Source organism: Plectropomus leopardus, chromosome 3 (genome assembly GCF_026936395.1).
Source record: "Plectropomus leopardus strain MGB_pleo_1.0 chromosome 3, ASM2693639v1, whole genome shotgun sequence".
In the NCBI taxonomy this organism is placed as follows: Eukaryota; Metazoa; Chordata; class Actinopteri; order Perciformes; family Serranidae; genus Plectropomus; species Plectropomus leopardus.
Genome location: NC_142178.1, coordinates 9,316,387 through 9,337,910, shown reverse-complemented (window position 1 = coordinate 9,337,910; position 21,524 = coordinate 9,316,387). Strand labels below are relative to the sequence as shown.

At 39.7% G+C, this 21,524-nt stretch overlaps 1 protein-coding gene across 2 annotated transcripts; it reads right to left on the bottom strand.

The window, feature by feature from the left end:
* Positions 1-1,662: 1,662 nt before the first annotated feature.
* lyl1 (LYL1 basic helix-loop-helix family member) lies at positions 1,663-10,763 on the bottom strand. Of its 2 annotated transcripts, none has more exons than XM_042485394.2 (4): positions 10,242-10,763; positions 7,724-9,185; positions 5,502-5,599; positions 1,663-4,345 (listed from the first exon to the last, which is right to left on the bottom strand). In XM_042485394.2, the coding sequence occupies exons 2-4, from the start codon at positions 8,452-8,454 to the stop codon at positions 3,774-3,776; spliced, it is 1,401 nt and encodes a 466-aa protein (XP_042341328.2). In that variant the 5' UTR covers positions 8,455-9,185; positions 10,242-10,763; the 3' UTR covers positions 1,663-3,773. The 2 variants fall into 2 exon arrangements, with proteins under 2 accessions (XP_042341328.2, XP_042341329.2); XM_042485395.2 differs by having other exon boundaries at positions 1,663-4,306; positions 10,242-10,762.
* Positions 10,764-21,524: the final 10,761 nt, after the last annotated feature.

The window sequence follows — 21,524 nt, the reverse complement described above, 5'->3', positions numbered from 1 at the left end:
GTTATATAAACCTGCAAATTATATATATTTAATAAATCAACTTATTTTGCTGAAAAATAAAACTGGCAAAAACCTAATTATGTGTAACTGCAGAAATCTGCAGCAGGCTACCACTGTAATCTATGTGACCCCTGCCTCTGTAATCCTCTCTGTGGTTTCACAATGAAGCAAGGATGGGGTGGGGGGACTGGCACAGCAGAGCGGGCAGAGGCAGTCAAAGCCGAGTTGTGAAAGCTCTTCTTCCTGTTGTGCGGTTCTGAAACCGAGCGTAAAGGGGTTCCCAGTGCATCCTGGTGGCCCTTTTTTTTTTGGTTTTCCCTTCTCCCTGTCTCCCATGCAGTGGTTGCCACCCTACATGTACCCATCACCCATCAAACACACACACACACACATGCAGCTACCTCCCCTCCTCCAGGAAACTCGTTGGCCGTCAATGAGACAGCACTAACTGTAGGCGTTTCCTGGCTACTCGATGAAGCCAAGCACGCAGGCAGAGAGACACCAGCAGCTCTGCACAGCTGCATTTTACCCCCAAACCTCTCACTTATGCAACCCCCTGACACCATGCTGAACCCCATCTATAACCGCATGCCACATCCACCCTGACTTTCCTCACACAACCGCACACATAGATTGTTGCTGTTATATAAATCTGCTGCCACTTGATTACATGCACACACACACACACACATACACGCACACACACACCATGCACAAAAACATCAAAACATGCATTTGTGAAGTGTAACTAAGTACATTTCTTTAAGTGCTGCCCTTAACTACAATTTTGCAGTACTTTATTTCCATTTTATGCTCCTTTAAACTTCGGCTCTGCTGGACTTTGGAGGTCAATATTGTACTTTTGCTTACATTTATTTGGCATTAGCTACTTGTTACTTTTGCAGGCTCAAATTATCAGTACAAAATAATAAATAGAGTAAAAAATTATGATGTATTATTATAGATTAAGTAATTTGTATTAGCTCCATCTTTATCAACTGCAACATTAGTGATGCACGCATGAATGCCTCAATAATTCTAATCTGGTAATATAATATGTTACTCTTAAATGGGCCACTCTGCATAATGAATACTTTAACTTGTATAAAAGTATATTTTGATGCATAATGAATACTTTAACTTGTATAAAAGTATATTTTGATGCAGATAGTTACTGATGCTTTTACTTTTACTATTTTTACTAAAGTAAATCCTCAGGATGTCACATCATTCACTATTTTTATTTTTCATTTTTAAAATTGGTGTTGTTTATGGCTCCCTTGATGAAAGTGCCATGATTAATCTGTCATTCTAGTGAACAGCACAAACAAACAACATGGAGTTTGGCTTTGACTATTCAGCCCATACTGTATAATGTGTGCTGACAAGTTGTTGTGTTGATCTACTAACATATAGTCACATGACTTATCTACATGTTATTATTAAAATAAAGCATTCACACTGAACCTAACCCAGTGCTTTTATGCATACAACATCTGATGGTTATTGTGATAATCTTACACTGAGATATCTGCTCACTGAACCCTTTAAGGATACAGAAATGTTCCCTAAATGCTTGACAAACACGGCAAAACGTTTGGAAGTGTTGAGAAATCGTGCTGACAGAGAGCGGCCTTTGGAGCGCAATAAGAGGATGTCAAATAAGGAACAGCAAACTAAAACACACTTTATTTCTGTCTGGTACGAGTGTGTCACAATGTCAGGGTGGGACCAAATCGGCCCCGCTTCTCTGACAATATGAACAGCAGTAACATTAAAAACTGCAGCTTTAATCTGTGAATGCATTACATGCACTTCTCTGCAAGCACAGTAGAGTATGTGGCACTCTGAAAAGTGGAGGCTGCAATTCTGGAGAAACATTGTTGATATTTGAACTCAATATCATACTACCTTCCTTTGCAATCCAGCTGCTTTTTAAAAAAAAACTAAAAAAACATCCACAGCCTTTCCCGTGTCTTGTGCACAAGCTCGATTATGTTGTGTGGCTCGGTTTGAGCCACCTTGTTTTTTTCCCATTTACAAAAGTAGGGCTGTGTATTAACACTGGACATTTTTCAGCACACACACAGTATGGGCAGTTACCCAACCATGAAGGGATATTTGCCAAAATTAAAAGAAAAAGGATTTGAATCACAGACTCCACCGTAAAACACAATAATTATACTGGGGCAGTGCTGATAATTTACATGTACATTCTGAGGCTGCATTAATGCTGGAACCAAAAAATCAGCTTTTTAATCATCTAGTGAGATACATTTCTAAAGGAGGGGGGATTTCAAGATCTTGAATTTCTTGTCTGAGAAAATTTCAGCCTGGTCTAACAGAAATATATTAAATGACTACAACATCACTGTGGTCGTGGCACATGTGCTGCCATTGTGGTTCCTTATGTGTTAAGATTATGTGCTGGCACCACAGAAAAAATGCCAATGAAAAGTCAGTTTTGTTATGGTGGACACACAAATTCCTTGTTACAACAATACGCAATGGCAAATGGTTAATGTTACAACCCCATAGGTAGTATAAAGAGCGGGATTTTCTACATATGGTTTATGTTGTAGGCAGGTCAAACAAATACAGTTCTATTGCAAGACTTTCACCCAGGAGACTGCTGTTTGTGCCCAGTATGAAACCAAAAGTTAGCACTGACTTATTTAACTATGTATTACGTACTTTGTCCCAAATGTTACAAACATATGTATTTTATGTGCAACCACAAACTTTTGTAAACCTAGCCAACTTTTTTGTGTGTTTGTTTTCTTTTGTTTTTTAACTGCGACTAGCAACTCAGTCTATTGGTCAGTTGGTTGGTCGATCCAAAAAAATTCTCCTCCCTTTGGCAGCCACAAGTTTTTTCCCTAGTGAGTCTCAAATTTGGCATAGAGGTCTGCATGTCTGCGTTTGTGATCGTGCACGTGGGGGCACGGGGGAGGTGCAATGAGGCAGCCTATCGCAAAAAGGCGCATAACTCCAAATGGATTCATAAACTTGCCCATGATTTTGTGAAAAAAATGGTCATCCCGAGCCAAAGGACAGCTGATAAACTGTTTATACCAAGTGGCAAAAATGGCAACACGTAGATGCAAGTATATGAGGTTGAAGCTGATGCCAATATGCTTGTTTTTCCCTGAACCTAACCAAGTGTTTTTGGTGCCTAAACATAACCAATTTTTGACCATTTTACAAGTTAACCATATCTTTAAAACTGCGACCATTCCAATCATTTTAACAAGTTGCATATCAAAAACCCCTTAATGCTGTGTTAAGAGGTGGTCATTTCACATATTTCGGTGTCATCAGGTTGGAAAAGATTACTAGATATTCATCATTAACACATACAAATGAAAACATACAATCTCATTAGATTTCCACAACCATGATATGGATCCACATTGTTTGACATTGTTGTGTACTGTTAAACAACACTGTGACCTTTATAGCAGATAAAACATGTTTGAGACTGTTTGACTGCTCTGTGATGTTTCATGCCTCAACCTGCCCCACAGCACATTTCACTATCTTCCTAAAACACAGAGCCTCACACCCAGTGTTTGCACATCACTTGAAAAGACATAGAGACAGTTAAAACTACAAACATTTCTCCAAAAATCCATCTATTACTTATTTCACACAATTGAAGAGAGAATCATGCTGGCTCCGTATCTGCAGGTGATTGTATGTCCTATCCGTCAGTGTGACATTTAAACTCCCAGTGGCTGCCTGCACTCCTCTTTGTTTGCTGTCTTTTGGTGTCACCGCTCATCATTTGTGGCCGCCACCATCCTTATCTGACCCTTGACCTTTCCCAGAATGCCATGGGTCACTAAAGAAGTCTTTACCCCAAAGCTTTCCTCACTGTCCGTGTCACCATAGCAACTGGATGTTGCTGGAGAGTTAGCCAAAGCGATGACTGAGTCAGTTGAGTCTCTGTCTCTGTTGAGCGTTGCGGGACGGGCTGAGGATGTTGGGGCGGCGTGGGACAGAGGAGGGGTGTTACACTGAAAAATAGGGTTCCGTTTATTACCATCCAGTCCAGCTGCGGTGCTCTCGTCCTCATCCTCAGCCGAGTCCCTGCTCTTGTCCTGAGCCTGGTCATTGAGCAGAGTGACCAGGAAGTTTATGTACTTCACAGCCAGACGGAGGATTTCGTTTTTGCTGAGCTTCTTGTCGGGCGGGTGTGTGGGGATGAGTTTTCTCAGCTCAGAGAACGCCCCGTTCACGTTCTGCTGCCGCCAGCGCTCACGGCTGTTGGTGAAGACACGGCGAGCAAGTTTCTGAGGAGGGCCTGTTAGACACACATAATCACTGTCTGAGTGTGCAGGGCCTTAAAGGACATAAGAGAAAGTTAATATACACCCCTATTATTGTCAACAAATCCCATAAAAAGGACCAAAATCAACAATGAAATGATCCTACTAACACTGTGTAGCTAAAGCCTGTTAAATCTTATTCCTGTGTGCCATAGAACGCAGTTGTTGTCCAAAACTATTAAAAACATGTCAATGAGCTACGTTGTTGCACTGGGACAACTTCATTCACATGGACACTGTAGTTTATATGAGTCAATCTCATGAATACCTTGCGAGGGTCCAGATCTTTGAATCCACCCACTTCGCTAAGTTTGAGTTGACTGATTCATCTGGCATCGTGATATGACACAGAGGTTTCCCGGTTAAAATAGAAAACAACCTATGAGCACTGCAGTGGGAGTCGATTAGAATCAGTGCTGTGTGTTGGACTAATGCTGTTGTCAGACTGTTGTCAAACGATGTGCCATAACCAATGAGGAGCAATAACAACAGTGGAGAGAGCTGTAGGTCAAATAGATGTTCCAATAGCGGCTATTCTACATAGACATTTCCTCTCAATATCTCCCAATCATGTAGTTTGTTTTACTCCGCTTTAAACTCATTTTTAATTCAGGCGAATACCTAGGTTTCCAGTGATTGGTTAAGATGGAGAAGGAGTAAAATGAGTTGACAATTCTGTTTGATATTAGACAAGCATATTGACTTGATGAAGTAAGAATTTGCAAGAGCACCAAATGTGTATTGATCCACCGCTGAAATAAGTCCCTGAACAAATGCGTTTTTTGTTGGGTTTTTTTTACCCTTTTTTGAGTGATATTAAACAAAAGCTACAGTGCCTAGACTTTTTAGGTAATTATTTAAAATTTAATTATTATTTAACCTTTAATTTTTTTTTGATATGTATCTACAACAAAAAATTTATGCCTTCAGTAAAGATAACTCGGCTTCGGGCTAAGGTTACGGAAGTAGGAAAGTATTGAGAGATGGACACATTGCATGCCTTTGGTTTTTTCACAAGACTTGTTGACAATAAGGAAAACACAGAATGTTGGTGACTTTATCTATTGAAGTTAACCTTCTCCATCAATGCAACATTAAAAAAAACATGCTGTAACAATGGCTCTATCAATATCCATCTCTGATTATTCATCTGTTCACAGAGAAACTCACAGTCATTGATCTCCACCTCAAAGTGAGACGAAGGTCTTCTCTTGATGCGGCTGTTGTTGATGACACCATAGTTTCCTCCTGAGGGACCCAGGTAAGAACTGGAGATAAACACACAGAAAAATGTGAGAAAATGTGACATTTTTGTAACTGCATTTAGAATCAAACACAGGTAAATGTGTAAAAGAAAACAGTACACAGTGTTAAGTCGTTCAGCATCTCCCTTTCTACATTGGAAGAAGCCTTAGAGAGCAGATGGAGGAATCAAGAAGATGGTGGAAGCCATTAACTGTGGTGTGATTATGTTGGTGGTGTTGATTGAGTGTGCATGCAGAGTTTCAGCCCAGTCTCATTAAGTCTGGTTACTAGCTGATTCTACTTCAGGGGGATGAAATAGATCAATGCTTCCTGCTACAAACAGACCAGAGAGAAGTGAGGAGGGAATCTTATTCCCAGACCTCTATGACAGATGGTGGAACCTTAGATGTAGAAAAAAGTCCTACTTTTTACACAGCTGATGCTTCTTTGTTACACAAAGAAACTGTGAGGAAAATCCTTTTTGGAGTAGAGAATAGATGAACAGTAGGAGGGCTTTGATAATGTCTGCAAATGAATGCCTTTCTTCATGAGTGTAAGCTAAGAGTTGCCAACTCCATGAGCCCAAAATGTGCTTTAAGAGCTCTGTTTTGTAGTCTTTTGTCAGTTCAACGACTAAATTTAGCCGCAATTAAAAGTAGTGGTATAGTTTAAAAAGTGATCACTTCAGGTTTTTGGTACTAAATGCACACAAAAACATTATGCAACTCGTGTTCAGCAACCAAAAGTCTTGATGAGTAAACTTAGCGTGAGAAATGTGAAGTTCCTTCATAGCAGCACACATCCTGCTGTCAATTTCTCATAACCGTGCAGCGTAGCCACAATTAATCACTGTGGGAAGTCTTGAAATCCCAGCAGTTGAGGTTTTATATGAAACAGAAAATGGTTACCAACGAGGCACCATCACCATCACTATTAACGTAAATTTCTGGTTAAGAGCTTCACATCTGTTTGCATGCCTGGTGAAAAGGAGGTGATCGAGCATATGGCATGCATTTGTCTTTTACTATTTAATATACTGTATCTGTCACAGAGGGCTGAAGTCATATTTACTATTTTTGAATATGCAGTATTTTCTTAGATGACCAAATCCACAATATTTAAATATTCCACCAACCAGATTATTTACTACACAGTCTGCTCAAAACATTTGAATATTGTATAGCACAGTGCTGTTTGCCAGTGCGGTTTCCAACCTAGGGGTCGGGACCCCTTAAAGGGCTTCGCAAGATGATTTACAGATAAGAAAGACATAAAATTAAAACAAACAGTCACTTTCTCCAATTTGTTTACTTTTTTTTCAATCTTTTAAGGTGCCAAAAATGATGCAAATGAAACAATCTGAGAAGGAAAAAATTACTCTGCTCAGCATTTACTGATGCAACACATTCTCACTTCCAACTCATCATATACCGATGCTTGGTCAGTGGCCGTCATGTCAAATATGACGCACTAGTTACCTCTTCTGAGTCAGTTATGGACGTTTGGGGGCAGCTGCAAATTTACACCCATTATATGCACCCATTATGTGTCTTTTAATAATCTTTCATTTTTAAGAAAACGTACAGTTTGTGCTCATCCCTTTTTAAAATGAAGTTAGAATGTAGGTTAAATAATTTATCTTTTGGTTTACTTCCTCAGGTTTCGGCAACAAAAGCACATGGTTAGAAAAAAAAACCCATCATGGTTTGGCTTAAAACAGACAAACTTGTTACTAACATATTATCATGTGACATGACATATGGCACTAGATGAGGGTACTATACACACTAGCACCCTGCGTCATTATTAAAACAACTCAATCTACTTTTCGTTTCACACTGGACACAAACAGATGGCTCCCCGGTGAAGGTCCGGAGTTCATTTGACCCATTCACCTCCCCTCCCGATCAATGCAGACTTTATCACTCGTTATGCTATGGTAGTTGCCTGGAGCATTAACTAATGCTGCCACCTGGGCCGACTCATACTGCTGCTAAAGGATGCCTCTTTGCAGCAGTGTCTGACACTAGCAGGCCACTGACCGAGCACTGGTATTTGACGAGTTGGGGGTGACACCAGGTTGACTGATAAGGGTCTGATGAGGTCTTAAAGTGAAACGGTTGCTTGTGGATGAATCCGTCTCTCACCTGGTGAAGAAAGGGTGTGCAGACAAATACTGCTGAGGCAACAGGGGTCCTTGGGATGGAGCTGAAGGGCCCCCAGAAGCTCCAGGACTGGTCACAGGTAAACCGGCCAGCTGACTGCGGCGAAGGTCCCCATGGGGCCCATGAAGGAGGTTGGGGATTGGGTGTAGGGCAGTCAAAGGGGTATTGGGGAGCGGGAGAGGGGGTTTGCTGTGCCCGAGACTGATGACAGGAATGTGTGGAGGAAGAGGAGAGGGTGATGAAGACACAGTGGAGGTTGGAGGTGGTAGAGGGCACGGGGAGGTCTTGGCCGGTGCTGGGAGGAGCGGAGGCGGAGAGGAAAGAGTTGGGGACCCATTGGCAGAAGCAGCATGGGCTGCGGTGCTCTTCGGTCTTTCCCTCTTCTCCTCCTCCTCCTTCTCCTCTGTCTCCATGACGATGGGCTCAGGTGCAGCCGCTTCGTCTGCGTTGTGACTGCTTGATACTGTCGTCTTGGCAATGGGGGACTGAATTGAGCCAGCGGAGGGGACATCCGTGTGTCCCTTGTGCCCTGTCTTGTTAGCAGGACGTGGGGTGCTGATAGCATCTGAGGATACTGTAGTCTTGCTCTGGAGGGGACTGTGCTGCTCCACGGAGGCAGAGGAGGGGGAAGAGGCAGAGGAAGAGGAGGAAGAGGGGCGAGGTAGGTCAGAGGGTGAGGCAGGTGGGCCGGTGCGGTTCAGCTTCTCCATCATAGTGCCGAACTCAGGTTCCTCAGAGCTGCCCAGTGTGTGTGCTGTGAGTGTGTGTCAGTGTGTCTTTATATGTGTGCGCGAGTAACTTACATGTTCATGTGCACCAGCTGCAGTGTGTCCTAAAGAGCCTTTTAAACCTCTCAAGTGTTTTTCCTTGTAACCCTTTATCTCCTCGTCCTTTGTTCCACTTTCCTGCAGATTATGCTATGTTTTGCTGCTCTACCTCACTAGAAATGAAGATTTTCCTCTGTTCAAAGTGAAAGCCATCTCCTATCATCCCCAGGGTCAGTGCGTGTATCATCTATCCGTCACTCCAGACTATATGTGGCTTGGATGGAGCTGCAGCTGCCCTCTGATCTCCTCCATCATTCCCGCCTCTGCTGACTGTATCTACAGTGTGAGTAAATGTGAGCCTGTGTTCATTCCCTCACTCCAACATTACACAGAGTGTCGGTCAAACAAATGTTGCAGTCTTTAATGGAGGGCTACTTCTTTGGTGTCGTCTCTGGGCGCGGTGTGGAGCCGGGGTGGTTATTGCGGTCTGAGTGGGGTTTTCTAACAGTACATCCTGAGCAGCAGATTCTCGGTTTGAAATGAGTCTCCAGTGGCTGCTCTTAATGAGTCTGTCCGTCTAGCTGTCTGTCTGTGTGTATTTTGAGGATGTGAGTCAAAATCCTTTTCGGCATTCAAAACGTCCCAGACCCCCGAAGATTGGATTGATATCAAAGAGTCTGTTGAACAAAAGAAAAGCGCACTCAGGATATATATTTGGCGTATATTTAGTGAAAGCAGCAAGACATGAAAATGTGCTCAAAGGTCAAATGTTGCAGATAAGCACCACAATAGCTTACACTAAAATGCAATGAGTTGGTGATTTGTTTTCATCGGAGGCTGACTTATAGTTTTGAAATCTGAATTTGAATCATGGAAATTTACAGATTCATCTCACACTGTTCCCCTGATGGGATGTGAAAATATCAAGTTATTTCACAGTTGTACTCCACGTTTGTTTTTACTGGGTTACTCTGCAAGAGTGTGTAACACTCTTATGATTTCTCAGGTTTTGCAATCGCAATTGTTCCTGTTTTGTCTTGTCTAGTGGTCATGACTTTATTTTGGACAGTTCCCTCTTTCACAATGGTACGGACAACATTTGCAAGTAGTAATTTAAAATTAATTTTGCAGCAGTTTTTTTTCATATTAATCTATTCTATTAATCTATTAAATAATATTTTTGCTGATAAACATCATTAGCTACATATTATTATTATTATTGTTATTTGTTGTTGTTTTTTTTTTGCTTTGGTAACCAAAGCAAACAAAGCAATTATACTTCCATATATTTTCTTGTAGCATGTTTTGATGAAGAATGTCTTACACAGCATTTGATTTTTAGTCAAGCCTGTTTATGCCCATAAAATATAATATATATGATCAATGTGATGAACCTTGCTATATAATGCCAATATGTCATTAAATTACCCTTTAATAAAATACTTATTTAATTGCACTAGATGTTGCATTTGTTAAATATATGTATTTTCTTTCCGTTCAATCAATTTATTTAAAGTCAAATGCACAAGATATGGTGTATTTGCAATAACCATTAATAATAATAATATATAATTTGGCTCTCAAAGGAGCAAAGCTATCTCATCAAAAGCACATTTTGTATATAACGTATGCCACATCAATTCCAATCAGATGCTTTTCTTTTGTTTAAAATAATTGTTAGATTCTGCAAACTACTCTAAAATAACAATAAAATCTATGAAATAAGTACTCACAGATACATGATGACATCCAGTGAGGCTCGTCTGTCACTCATGTAGAATCCGTCAGAGTTCAAATGATCTGTGAGCGCACATGTTGTATCTCCTCAGTGTTGAGCGCCCTCCTCCTCCACCACCTCCGCCTCCTTCTCCTCCTCCTTCAGGTCGTTCACACTCCACTGCAGCCTGTCAGTGTCTGTCTGTCAATCTCTGGTGTCAGAGCTGTCTGACAATACTCAAAACACTCCTCATACTAATAAATCCCTTCAAAAATCAGTAATCAGAAATTGAAACACAGTCCCAATTGTTCAAAAAGAGGTGACGTCAGAATAAGACCGTCCAAATTGTTGTCAAAGTTCATTTGAACGAAGACACACACAAAACATGGACATGTTCTCAGCCACCCCCTCTGTCCATATGTCATTCTCACCACTCTCTCTTTCACTGTCCCGTCTATCCTTCACTCACTCTCCTCGCCAAGAAGACACAATGCTGGAGCTGGCTGCCAGTCTGAGAGCTCTGGTACTGGCAAGTGTGAGGAGGAGAGGGAGAGAGAGTGAGAAGAGGGGGAGAGAGAGGGAGAGAGAGGGAACCATGTTGCATGAGAGTTTTCCGCTCCCTGCTGGACAAGAGGATGTGCTAGTACAATGTGGTGGCTGCTGATAAGAGCCTCAAAAGCTGCCTGTGGCCTGCAGATAAGGAACCTCCACCACCCCTCCTCCCCCCGCTCCACCAACACCAATACCAACACACACACTTTTCATAACACTCACACACACAAGCAGTCTCACGCCTGCATGCATGTATGCACACACACATCACAGTAGACTGGTCAGTCTGAGACTTTGAAGGGAGCTGGACTGTTTCCAAGAAAATATCCGCAACTGCACTTATATTAAAATATAATGGATGGACAATACACACATGCTTCTTCATACACAGACAATGCCGAAAGAAGCCCTCAGGGAATCACCTATTATCTATCTTCAAGTGACAGCTATTAATGGTAATTGAACATCTTGATTATAGGCAATATCCCCCTATAATATTAATTTGTAGCAGCATTATAAAAGCACACTTTTATTCTGGAGTGGAGGCAAATTGATGTAATAAAGGAGGTGAGCAGAGATGAACCATAAAGGAGAGAATAGATGCTCCCGAGTAGAGCTGCAATAACTTGTTGATTAATCAATTAAAATATTATTAATCCCCAACTATTTTGATAATCCATTGAGTTTTGCAGTCATTTTCCCAAACCAAAATGTCAAACATCCGCTGGTTCCAGTTTCTTCAGTGAGAGACTTTGCTGCTTTTCTTTATCATATATGAAAGTAAATGAAGAATTTTTGGGTTTTGGACTGTTGGTTGGACAAAAGTACCCCGAGGACTTTTGGTTCTGGGAAATTATGATGAGCATTTTTCACTTTTTTTTTTTTTTAACATTTTGTAGACTGAACGATTGAGTGATTAGTCAATCATAAGAAAATTAATCGGCAAATGTATTAATAACCAACAAGTCGTTCAAGGCATTTTTCAAGCAAGTATGTCAGCAATGGCTGGTTCTAGCTTCCTAAATGTGAGACTTTGCTGCTTTTCTTTTCTTTTCTTTGGCATCTATGATAGAAAATGAGAAATATATCTCGAAATATATCTATAAATGGGATTTTTATGTTTGTGATGAACGTTTTTCACTTTTTTTTGGACATTTTATAGACTAAGCAATTGATCATAAAAATAATCAGCAGATTGGTCAGTAACTTTTTACACTGCAAATTGTTGTTGCATTATTATTTCTAAATAGAACTTTTGTTTTATTAAAGTTGTTCATATTATTGTGGTTATAGTCTCAGTAGGTCCATTAATCAATAGTCGATAAACGCGTAATCTAGTCCAAGAATCAGTCAAGAATAGTTTCAGTCATTTCTTCATGACAAAAAAAATATTTGTTGAGTATTTAATTGTTTTTTTAAATAATGTATTTATGGTAGTAAACTAAATATTTTTAGGTTCTTGAGTGTTTGCTGCATAAAATGAGCAACACGATTATGAAATTATAGTGGGCATATCTAGACAAAACAAGTAATCACTCAATCTTTAAAATAGTCTGCAGATTCATCAATAATAAAAATAATCATTAGTTGCAGTGCTAAAATCCACTGTATGTATATGTGAAACAGCACTGTACAAACACAATCTCTATTCATTGAACTGCAGACAGATTTTGGGCAGAAGCTTGATGACATCAGAGCACACCTGTGTCACAGATGACCAATGCACAAGTCGTCATCGTCGTAACTTTCCTCTCAGAGAGCTCCCAAACTTCCTTCCTAAATCTATGTCTCACCCTGTTCTCCTCTGCGCTCACACATTCCTGTTCTTCATGGTCTCTCTCTCCCTCTCTCTGAACCTCAGGGTCACCAACACTTTTACATTCCCTCTGCCATTTCCTTCTTAGACAGACTGAAACACAAACATTATAAAGGCTTTACAGTTATGTGACCTTCAAGGTCCTGGGAAAGAAAGAAAGCCAAGCTGAGCGACTGCTCAATAAATCTGTCATCACCTTCATCATCATCATTGTCAATTTTTTTTTTTTTTGTAGTCATCATCATCATCATTATAAACAATAATGGCACTGGTGTCTGGATATGCTGAAATAATAATAGTACAACCAGTGTCGTCTATCGGTCTGTCACACTCGTTTGCGTCTGGCAGCTGTGGTTCCAGTTGGTCGCTCTCTGTGGGCCAGAATAACGTTGCAGTGGCATCTGCAGATGCTGCATGAATTTGCCTGTGACATATAAAAAGCTACACAAGGGACAGAGAGAGAAATCCTTTGGGCTTAACTTTTCCTGTCAACTATATGCTCGAGTTAAAAATTATACATTTTAATATTGTCACATTGCTGTATTGTCAGTGCACTTACAGTCTTTAAAGGTGCTTTGCGCTTGTGTTCTTTTTGGGGTTCATTCAAGTATACAGTAGCTTTAATGATAAATATTTTGAAAATATTTAAGCTTTTTTCTGTGATTGTCAGGAAATCTACTAATAAAAAATATAAACATTCTGAAAAGTTAAGACAAGTTAAATCAGTTTTTTTCTCTTTTTTATTTCAAATATTTGTCTTGCAAATGAACAAAAACTAGTTGGGATAAAAGTACTAAATATGGAAATAGATTGCATTATGATTTCATTTCCAACTTTTTTTTTCTGTTTTCATGTGTTTAAGCAGCACATTAAAATATTTTTTAATTGTTTTGCTTCTAATTTCTTATCTTAAGTGAATTAAAACAGCATATATATATATATATATATATATATACTTCATATATACTTTAAATGAAGTTAAAGTATATATATATATATATATATACTTTAAATGAAGTTAAAGTTAGAAGGAAAGCAATGTACAAATAGACTGTATTGTGATTTTTTTAAAGTGATTTTTTTGAAGTGAGTGATTATTACTGTATATTACATTTTTACATTAATACATTTTCAAAGGTGCCTGTGTCACCTTTTCTTTCTTTTTTTTAGGGGGGTTAATAGTTTAACTTGACAAAAATAAATCTGACTTATTTGATAGTGCTGAAAGAAACATATGAATGTGGGGTAAAGATGGTTAATAGGTGCTAAAAAAAAAAAAAAAAGACAAAAGAAAATGAACAGAAACACTGCTGAGCTGAGTTTTAGCTGCAAAAGCCTCTTAATGATAAATGAAAGATAAACAATGGAGTGAATATTTTGGGTTTTCACCTCTTACTGTAAGAGATAGCTCCCTCAAAAGACTCAGAAGACAAATCATCGACTTTCTCATTTACGAATCAGTGTGAAAACCCAAACTGTAAACGGGGAATAATAATAGAAACTAACGATAACAGACAGCATCCGCTTTTCCCTTGAGTGAGGAAGAAATCAAGAGAGGATTGTTTTAATCTCAGAGCTGCGCTGTCACGCCCTCCTTCTGGCTACCTCAGAGTACCCACCTCAATAAATTCAGTATTGATGGGGGAGCCATTGTGCATGACTGAAGGGTGTGTGTGTGTGTGTGTGTGTGTGCCTGCGTGCGTGTGTGTGGTTTTTTTTGTATGTGTGAAAGTCAGGGTCAGGCTATTTAGTAAAATACCCTGGAGACTTCAGTAAAAATAATGTAAAGGTTCTCTCTATTTGTCTCTTCTTGTGTATGTGTGTGTGTCTGTGTGTGTGCGTGTGTGTGTGTAGGTGTGTGTATGTGTGTGTAGGCATGTGTGCGTGTGTGTGCACCTGCAGAAACAACATTGATCATCTTGCTGGGCCAGTAAACATGTGGGTGAGGAATGGAAAATGAAAAGCCTGTGGCCTGTTTGTGATCTTGAAGTATAAGCTGTTATGTTGTCGTCTACGAATAAATGACATTAACTGACATAAGACAGTGTCCTATTGTTAGAGACACATACACTGTGTCTCTTTGATGGGAAGCAAAATTAAAGCCTGGTTTTTCAACATGTTCTCATCCAAAGTCATCACATATTGCCGGTATCCTCCTGTGTCTGCTGTTGACATTCAGGGATGCTGTACTCTATGCTGGGATGTAGCAAAAGCACATGGTTTGGTTTACAAAAATATGGAGTTTGGCTTTACATTAATATTTGGCTCCTGGGTGACGTATCGGGACCTTTGTGTTTCTCATATTATGTCATTACCATTACCAGCTGTTTCAACCTGATGCTAGCGGCGACAGGTTTCATCTGGCCGCGTTATCAACTGACATCTCCCATTCGTGTATCATACTGCCACGCCAGGTACCGTCTGGCTGACTGTTGGCTTATCATAATACCACAAAAGGTTCTGTCCAGCTGTGTTACAACCTGATGCTGTCTGGTGGAGTATCATACCACCGCAGAAGGTGCTTTTTGGTGTCGTCATCTTATGCCAAAATTTTTTTGGGTTTGTGTCTCTTTGTGCCAAGCAACATCATTTGCCCTTTATAGGGCATTACAACTGGCCACTGTGACCACAATTGGCAGCTAAAAAGTCTCTTGACTGACAAAGAAACTCCAATTACACAACAATATGCATCCAGAGTTAATTAACATCAGCTACCATAAGCGACCAGACCAAGTAATTCAGAACCTAGCGTGAGCAAGGTGCCATTTTATTTTTTATAAATTAAACTTAACGTTTAGGAACATTGTGTTATAACAATAGTTACTTAGTCTCACTACGAAGATGAAGAAAACTGTGTAATTATGACACACCAATATCTTTCACCCTCACAGAATACTGTGTGAACTTAAGAGTCATAAAAGTCATGTGAACACACTGTGGACATTCATACACACATGCCCAAGAAAACACACACACACTCCCAAAAGTGGGCTCCATGGCCACGTTTCCTCCATGTCATGTAAACACTATTGTGCGCCGTGCGATAGGGATCACTGGAACCTAATTGTTTGAGGCAATATTCGCAGTGCATTTCATGGAGAAAGTGACAAACAATGCAGCGAGCGCCGGCCAGGACAGACGCTCTCTGTCCTCCTCTGCTTCGACAGATGTAGACTATTTATTTTTCCTGCTTGTCCTGGAAACCGGCCATCCAACTACAGGAAATGACAACAAGAGGAGTTTATGTGGGAGATTTAGGTCAAAACATGTGTGTTTACACTGCCACTTACATTTACCTGACAGAAACCTGATCCCCATCACCAGGACATCAGGTGTAAAGGAGCATGTTGTAATACTATTCACATCATCAAACGGATATATTTCTCAATTATTATTTTTTAGAATTATTTTTAAAATATTAAAATAATTGATTACAGGCTTCTTGATAAAGAAGATTGAAAACAAGGTTAATTAATTAAGAAGAACATACCGTCTGTTTAAATAAATAAAGAAAAAGTTGAGTTGAGGAGATTATTTTGAGTGTTAAAAAGCAGTGGAAGAGCATGACTGCAGCAGTATTATCAGACCATTAACATCAAGCATATAGATGTTTTTTATGACGTTTGATCAGAGATTATAATAGAAGTGTTTAGCTGCTGATAAAAGAGCAAGTACAACATTTGGGAAAAAAAACATTGGCTCTAGTGAAATATGTCAAACATTGTAAATCATTTTGCATTAGTTTAAATTAAACACAATTCAAAAGAGTACTCCACCAATTTAAGGGCCCAAACACACCAAACCAATATCAAACTAGCGGCAACCAAGGCCTGTGTCTCGGCCAAAACATTATACATGAACACACTACAACCAGGCAGGCAGTGCTAGTTGGTATTTGTCATTCAAAAATGAAAACTGGATGAACAACAAGATAGATTCAAGATGCTAGTAAATTAACACGTTAACAACACAACACCTTGTGTTAAAGGAACACTTTATATTTACTGTGCACTAGCAGGCAATAACAGTATATATAGCGCAGTTATAACACAGTTCTGAACTGTTTCTGCTAAAGAGCTCAGTGACTAAAAAATATAATCTTACCTTAGATAATAACTTTATTTTGATCGCACGCCCTTGTGACTTTAGTCGTGTTTTTGCTTTCCTTACTATTTTGCCTCTCATGAGCTGTTGTGTCAGAGTGACATCGTTCACTAACTGGCACTGACGCTGATTCAGCATGCTGGATCTGCCGACACAGCAGACATCCAACTGCTGCCAACAGTCCAGGACACCCTGCAAAAACGGCGCTATATTGATTGACAGCTGACCATCAGGCTTGGTGTGTCAGGGCCCCAACATTTCACTCCTATAACAGAGATATAATGTTTTTTATTGAAAAAAATCCTCTCCCCTGTCATAATATGGTGCCTGTACAGCTTACCCAGTATGCAACTCAATCGCCAACACTTTGGAGATTCGGGTGTGTTATGCTAGTAGCAGCTAATGTAGCCTCCAGCTGCTAGCCTCAAGCAGAAACAAGATGCAGCTACTAAGGTCCAGTAAACCTACATCTCTATAACCTCACACAGATTATTTTCATTTTATTTTAGACAATTTATTTAGCTTATGCAAAACTCCAGCTCCCTCTGGAGCCACAAAAAGTGTTATACAACTTTTGAAACATGCATTGGGGTCCTCCAATACCTGTAAACAGACTTTGAAGTGTGAAGCCGTTGGAGTTCCCCTTTAAGTTGATAAGAAGTGATTATTTGTGAGTCAAATGTATCTGCTTCACTTGAAACAGATCAAACAAATTATTTAACTCTTCCACATTACTGCTCTGTAACACCAAGTTTCAAGTTTTTTCTTCTCTAAGTAGACAGCAAGGAGCTTTATTTTTATCCCATCACTGTATAAAGTTCATGGTGATCCTGATTACTGTAACGGCACCTCGTACAGTGTCAGCCACATGTCGATGGTCACACATCACTCCGTTCCCAGGATGCACCTGGCCTGGGGCTAGCAGGCGGACGTGAGGGACAGCTGTTTCCTGTGCACACTTCCTGGTTTGGCAGAGCAGAGGTGGGGGTGGGGGTTGTGTGGTGGGGAGGGTTTAGTAAGGGGAGGAGGTGGGGTGGAGGGTTTAGGCCTTTTCCAAACAGGATATATCTGCCACGGCCACAGGTGTGAGAATATCAACGCACCTCATCCTCATATGTACATACCTTTATATTAAAGACATCAGAGACCCTACTGATGTGTAGAGGGATGATGGAGGGAAGTGAAAGAAAAACTAGACAAGGATAAGATGAGAAGTGGAAAAAGAAAGAAAGGTGGAAAGGACAGGAAGAAGAAGAAAGGGCTCTTTTATTGCCTCAGAATAGACTCACTCAGCTTGGGGGGAGAAAGGCTAATCTCAGCAACAAGGCTTTAATCAATAGTTTCCTTGATTGCACAGAACATGTACATTCAATGTCAACACTTGAACAGGAGCCAGAAAAGCAGCACAGCAATGTGTTTTCATGTGGCACTTAAATCAGGAGTTTAAAATCTGTCACAAACCTGTGCTCATGTTTTATTACGCTGCCCTTCTTCAGTGTTGCAACACATTCTCATCCCAAGTTGTCACATTATTGCCATTTTGTCAGTGGACATCCGTGTCTGCATATTACGCTCTAGGTATCACTGTGGCTGCTGTTTACGTTTTGGGATACCGTTACCATGACGTCAACACAAGCACATTGTGGGATTACGCTACAAAATCATGTGGTTATATTTAGGCAATAAAAACACATGGCAACCATCGTAGGACTTCCAAAAGGGCACATGAATAGCTGTAAAACAAGAAAAAAAACAAAACAAAAACATAACTTTCAGACAGGTGGCAAATACTGACCTCCTGGGTGAAAGTCCAGGGCTTGTCAGACCCATCCACCACCACTCCCTCCAGCTCTATAGGTACCTTTGTGCTCCTTATATTATGTTACCAGCAGCGTTTCAACCTGATGCATTCCAGTGGCGTATCATGCAGACATGATAGGTTCTGTCCAGCCACGTTCTCAAGTGACGCTGCCTGTCCACGTACCATGTTGTCACAGTGGTAGCCATACGGCGGCGTATCACAACACCACGACATTTTCTGTCTTGCCATGATCTTAGCTGATGCCCCAGAGCAGTGTATTATACAGCTGTGTAAAGGGGATTTTTGCATCAGGATCTTACACCAAAATCACTGCAAAAGTGGCAGTATTTGACAAACGTCAAAATGAAGATAGGTTAGTAATCGACATATTACCATAGTTCCATGGCTAGTAAAAAAACATTTTTAAAAGATCTACAATTTATTTAAAATTATGCATAGGGTCAGTGAAGAAAATACTGACTGATGCAGAAGATGATAAGCTAATATGGCCTCTTTGACCTGTGAGTGAAGTCACTAGGATTTAAGACAATTTTACAAGTGAGGTTTGCAAAAGCTAAGGAGACTTTTATGTTAACTTCAAAAGTTATAGGAAAAGGATGAGATGGAACTGAAGAGTCTAACTTGAGCATTTAATGATTACTTTGCAGATCTCCAGTCCAGATTAACACGAGGCATTTTTCTTGGAACTTTTTTTAAGACACAGAAAATTCAATAAGACATAATAAGAAAGAGTAAATGCAAACGGAAATAAAAAAAAATTATAAGTAAATTAAAATAAGTAAATAAAATACAATATGGTTTTGTAAACTTAATCATTATTTAAAAAAAAAACCATCAGACATAATAATTCAAATGAAGTCTGAAAGGGAATACAAAGCTTTGCACTTTTTACTTTATGTCCAATAAGTTAATACAATCAATCAGAAGTTTATTTACTCTTCTATTTTACTCTCTATCCCATTTTATTTTCAATTTCACAGTTTTCCCAATTTTTCGCTTCAGGCACAACTTTGATCACTTCTCCATTACCCATATATCCCAGTCCACATTTGCTAGTAAAAATAATAGATGATCAATCATAAAAATATGCAATGTAGATTGATGGGACTGTCCATTTTGGTTGCAGGAGATGAAAATGTTAAAACAGATTAAAGCAATAAGTGCTGTGATATTTGTTGTTATTATAAACATAAGCATCTTATGTGCGACCAAAAACATGTGCCCAGAATTCATTCTATTTTTTTACACAAATAATTGAATCTTGTTTGTTTGTCTTATTTCTCTGCATATTAGAATTCTGCAGCATAACAATTTTTAGCAGTAGCTGATTTTTTTATTTGAGTGTCATCGGCGGAGAAAGATGGAAAAAAAATTAAACATAGTCGCGACTGGTTTGACTCATATGACCGCGAAGCCTCAGTCTGACCTTTGACTCTGAAGCGTCATCACCTGTTCTGGATTACGTGCAGACCTTTACGAGTGCACTGCGGCTTTTCAAACAGCCACTCGCATCCACTTCCAGTGCTGGCAGCACAACTGCAAATATTTCCAAATGAGATGAGCTCTTACAATAGCCTGTGTGTGCCTATGTGTGTGCGTGCGTGCGTGCGTGCATGGTGTTTACGTGTGCGCACGTGTGTTTCACTGTGCATGAGTGCCAAAAAATGGTGTTTCTAGTTGTGCAGATGTGGAGGGCTGAGTCTCTAAGCACACATATATACAGTGTATGTGTGTGTGTGTGTGTGTGTGTGTGTGTGTGTGTGTGTGTGTGTGTGTGCGTGTGCGTGGGTGTGTGTGTGTCTCTGACCCCCAGGTCGTGATGACACTGCGTGGAACAACAGCATATTATGTCTTCCTCTCTCATATTTCTCATCATCAGCACTGCCGCCATCCAAATTCCACTGATGTGTCCACAGCGTGGCGGAGGGACTCGGCCCTGTTGTCAACCCCTGTCCTGCAATAATAGGAAACACAGCATCACTTTTCCACTTTCTCCCTCACTTTTCACCACTAATTCAAAATATATGAGTTCCTGTTTGGAGCTCGCTCGCTCGCTCTTGACTTGATTGTTTGTTTTGGATAAAAGCTGCATGCAGTTTGCTTTGTTATCGAAAATGCTTTTGTTGTTCATTTTGTGCTGCTGTTTTTCTGTACATGGGTGGAGCCTGGAACACATTTGGAATGTAGCAACTATTTTTGCTTTTGCCTCAACGTGCCTATGTACAAAACTCTGCCACATCATAAGAAAAAAAAAAATATATATATATATATATATATATATATATATATATATATATATATATATATAAAACTGTATCTGTCTTCATAAGTGCCAGCGATTCATTCTAAAACTTGGGAGTGACCTAAAAATCTTAATTTATTTTTTTAAACCCTTTATTCACCATTTATTGCATGCATAACCATATACAAAGTCAGCAAATACATGATATTGGATTGGATAAAAGTTTTAAAAAAGTAACAATAATGAACATAAAGATACTTAAAAAGCACACCTTCTATATTCACACTTTATTTGTAAAACCATTATTTCAGAAGTGCTGATGACATATGTGTGGCCTTTATTGCCTTATACCTTTTTGTCTGGTTTTGATAAAATAATTATTGACCAGCAGAATAAATTATTTGATTATTACCAAACACAGTTTTATTAAAACAAAATAATAACAATGTTGCTAAAACATGCATGCATGGAAACAAATATTGTAGCTGCCCTTCACTCAACTTTGATGTCAAGGTATTTTATGCTATGTTAATTTTATCCCATGAAGCACATATGGCTTATGGGATCATTTTGTTTCAGCTACACCAAAAGGAAAAAAGCTCTCTGTTGTCTTGTTCAGTTTCCGTCGGCTCTCCGCCACAGGATCTGACTTTCTGGCGTCAAGGCCTGAATTCCAAAACATACTTTGATGTAGTACACAGCCCTATTTCCAGACCTACTATCCTTCAAAATTGAAAGATGCATATGTTAACAGATTGCAAAG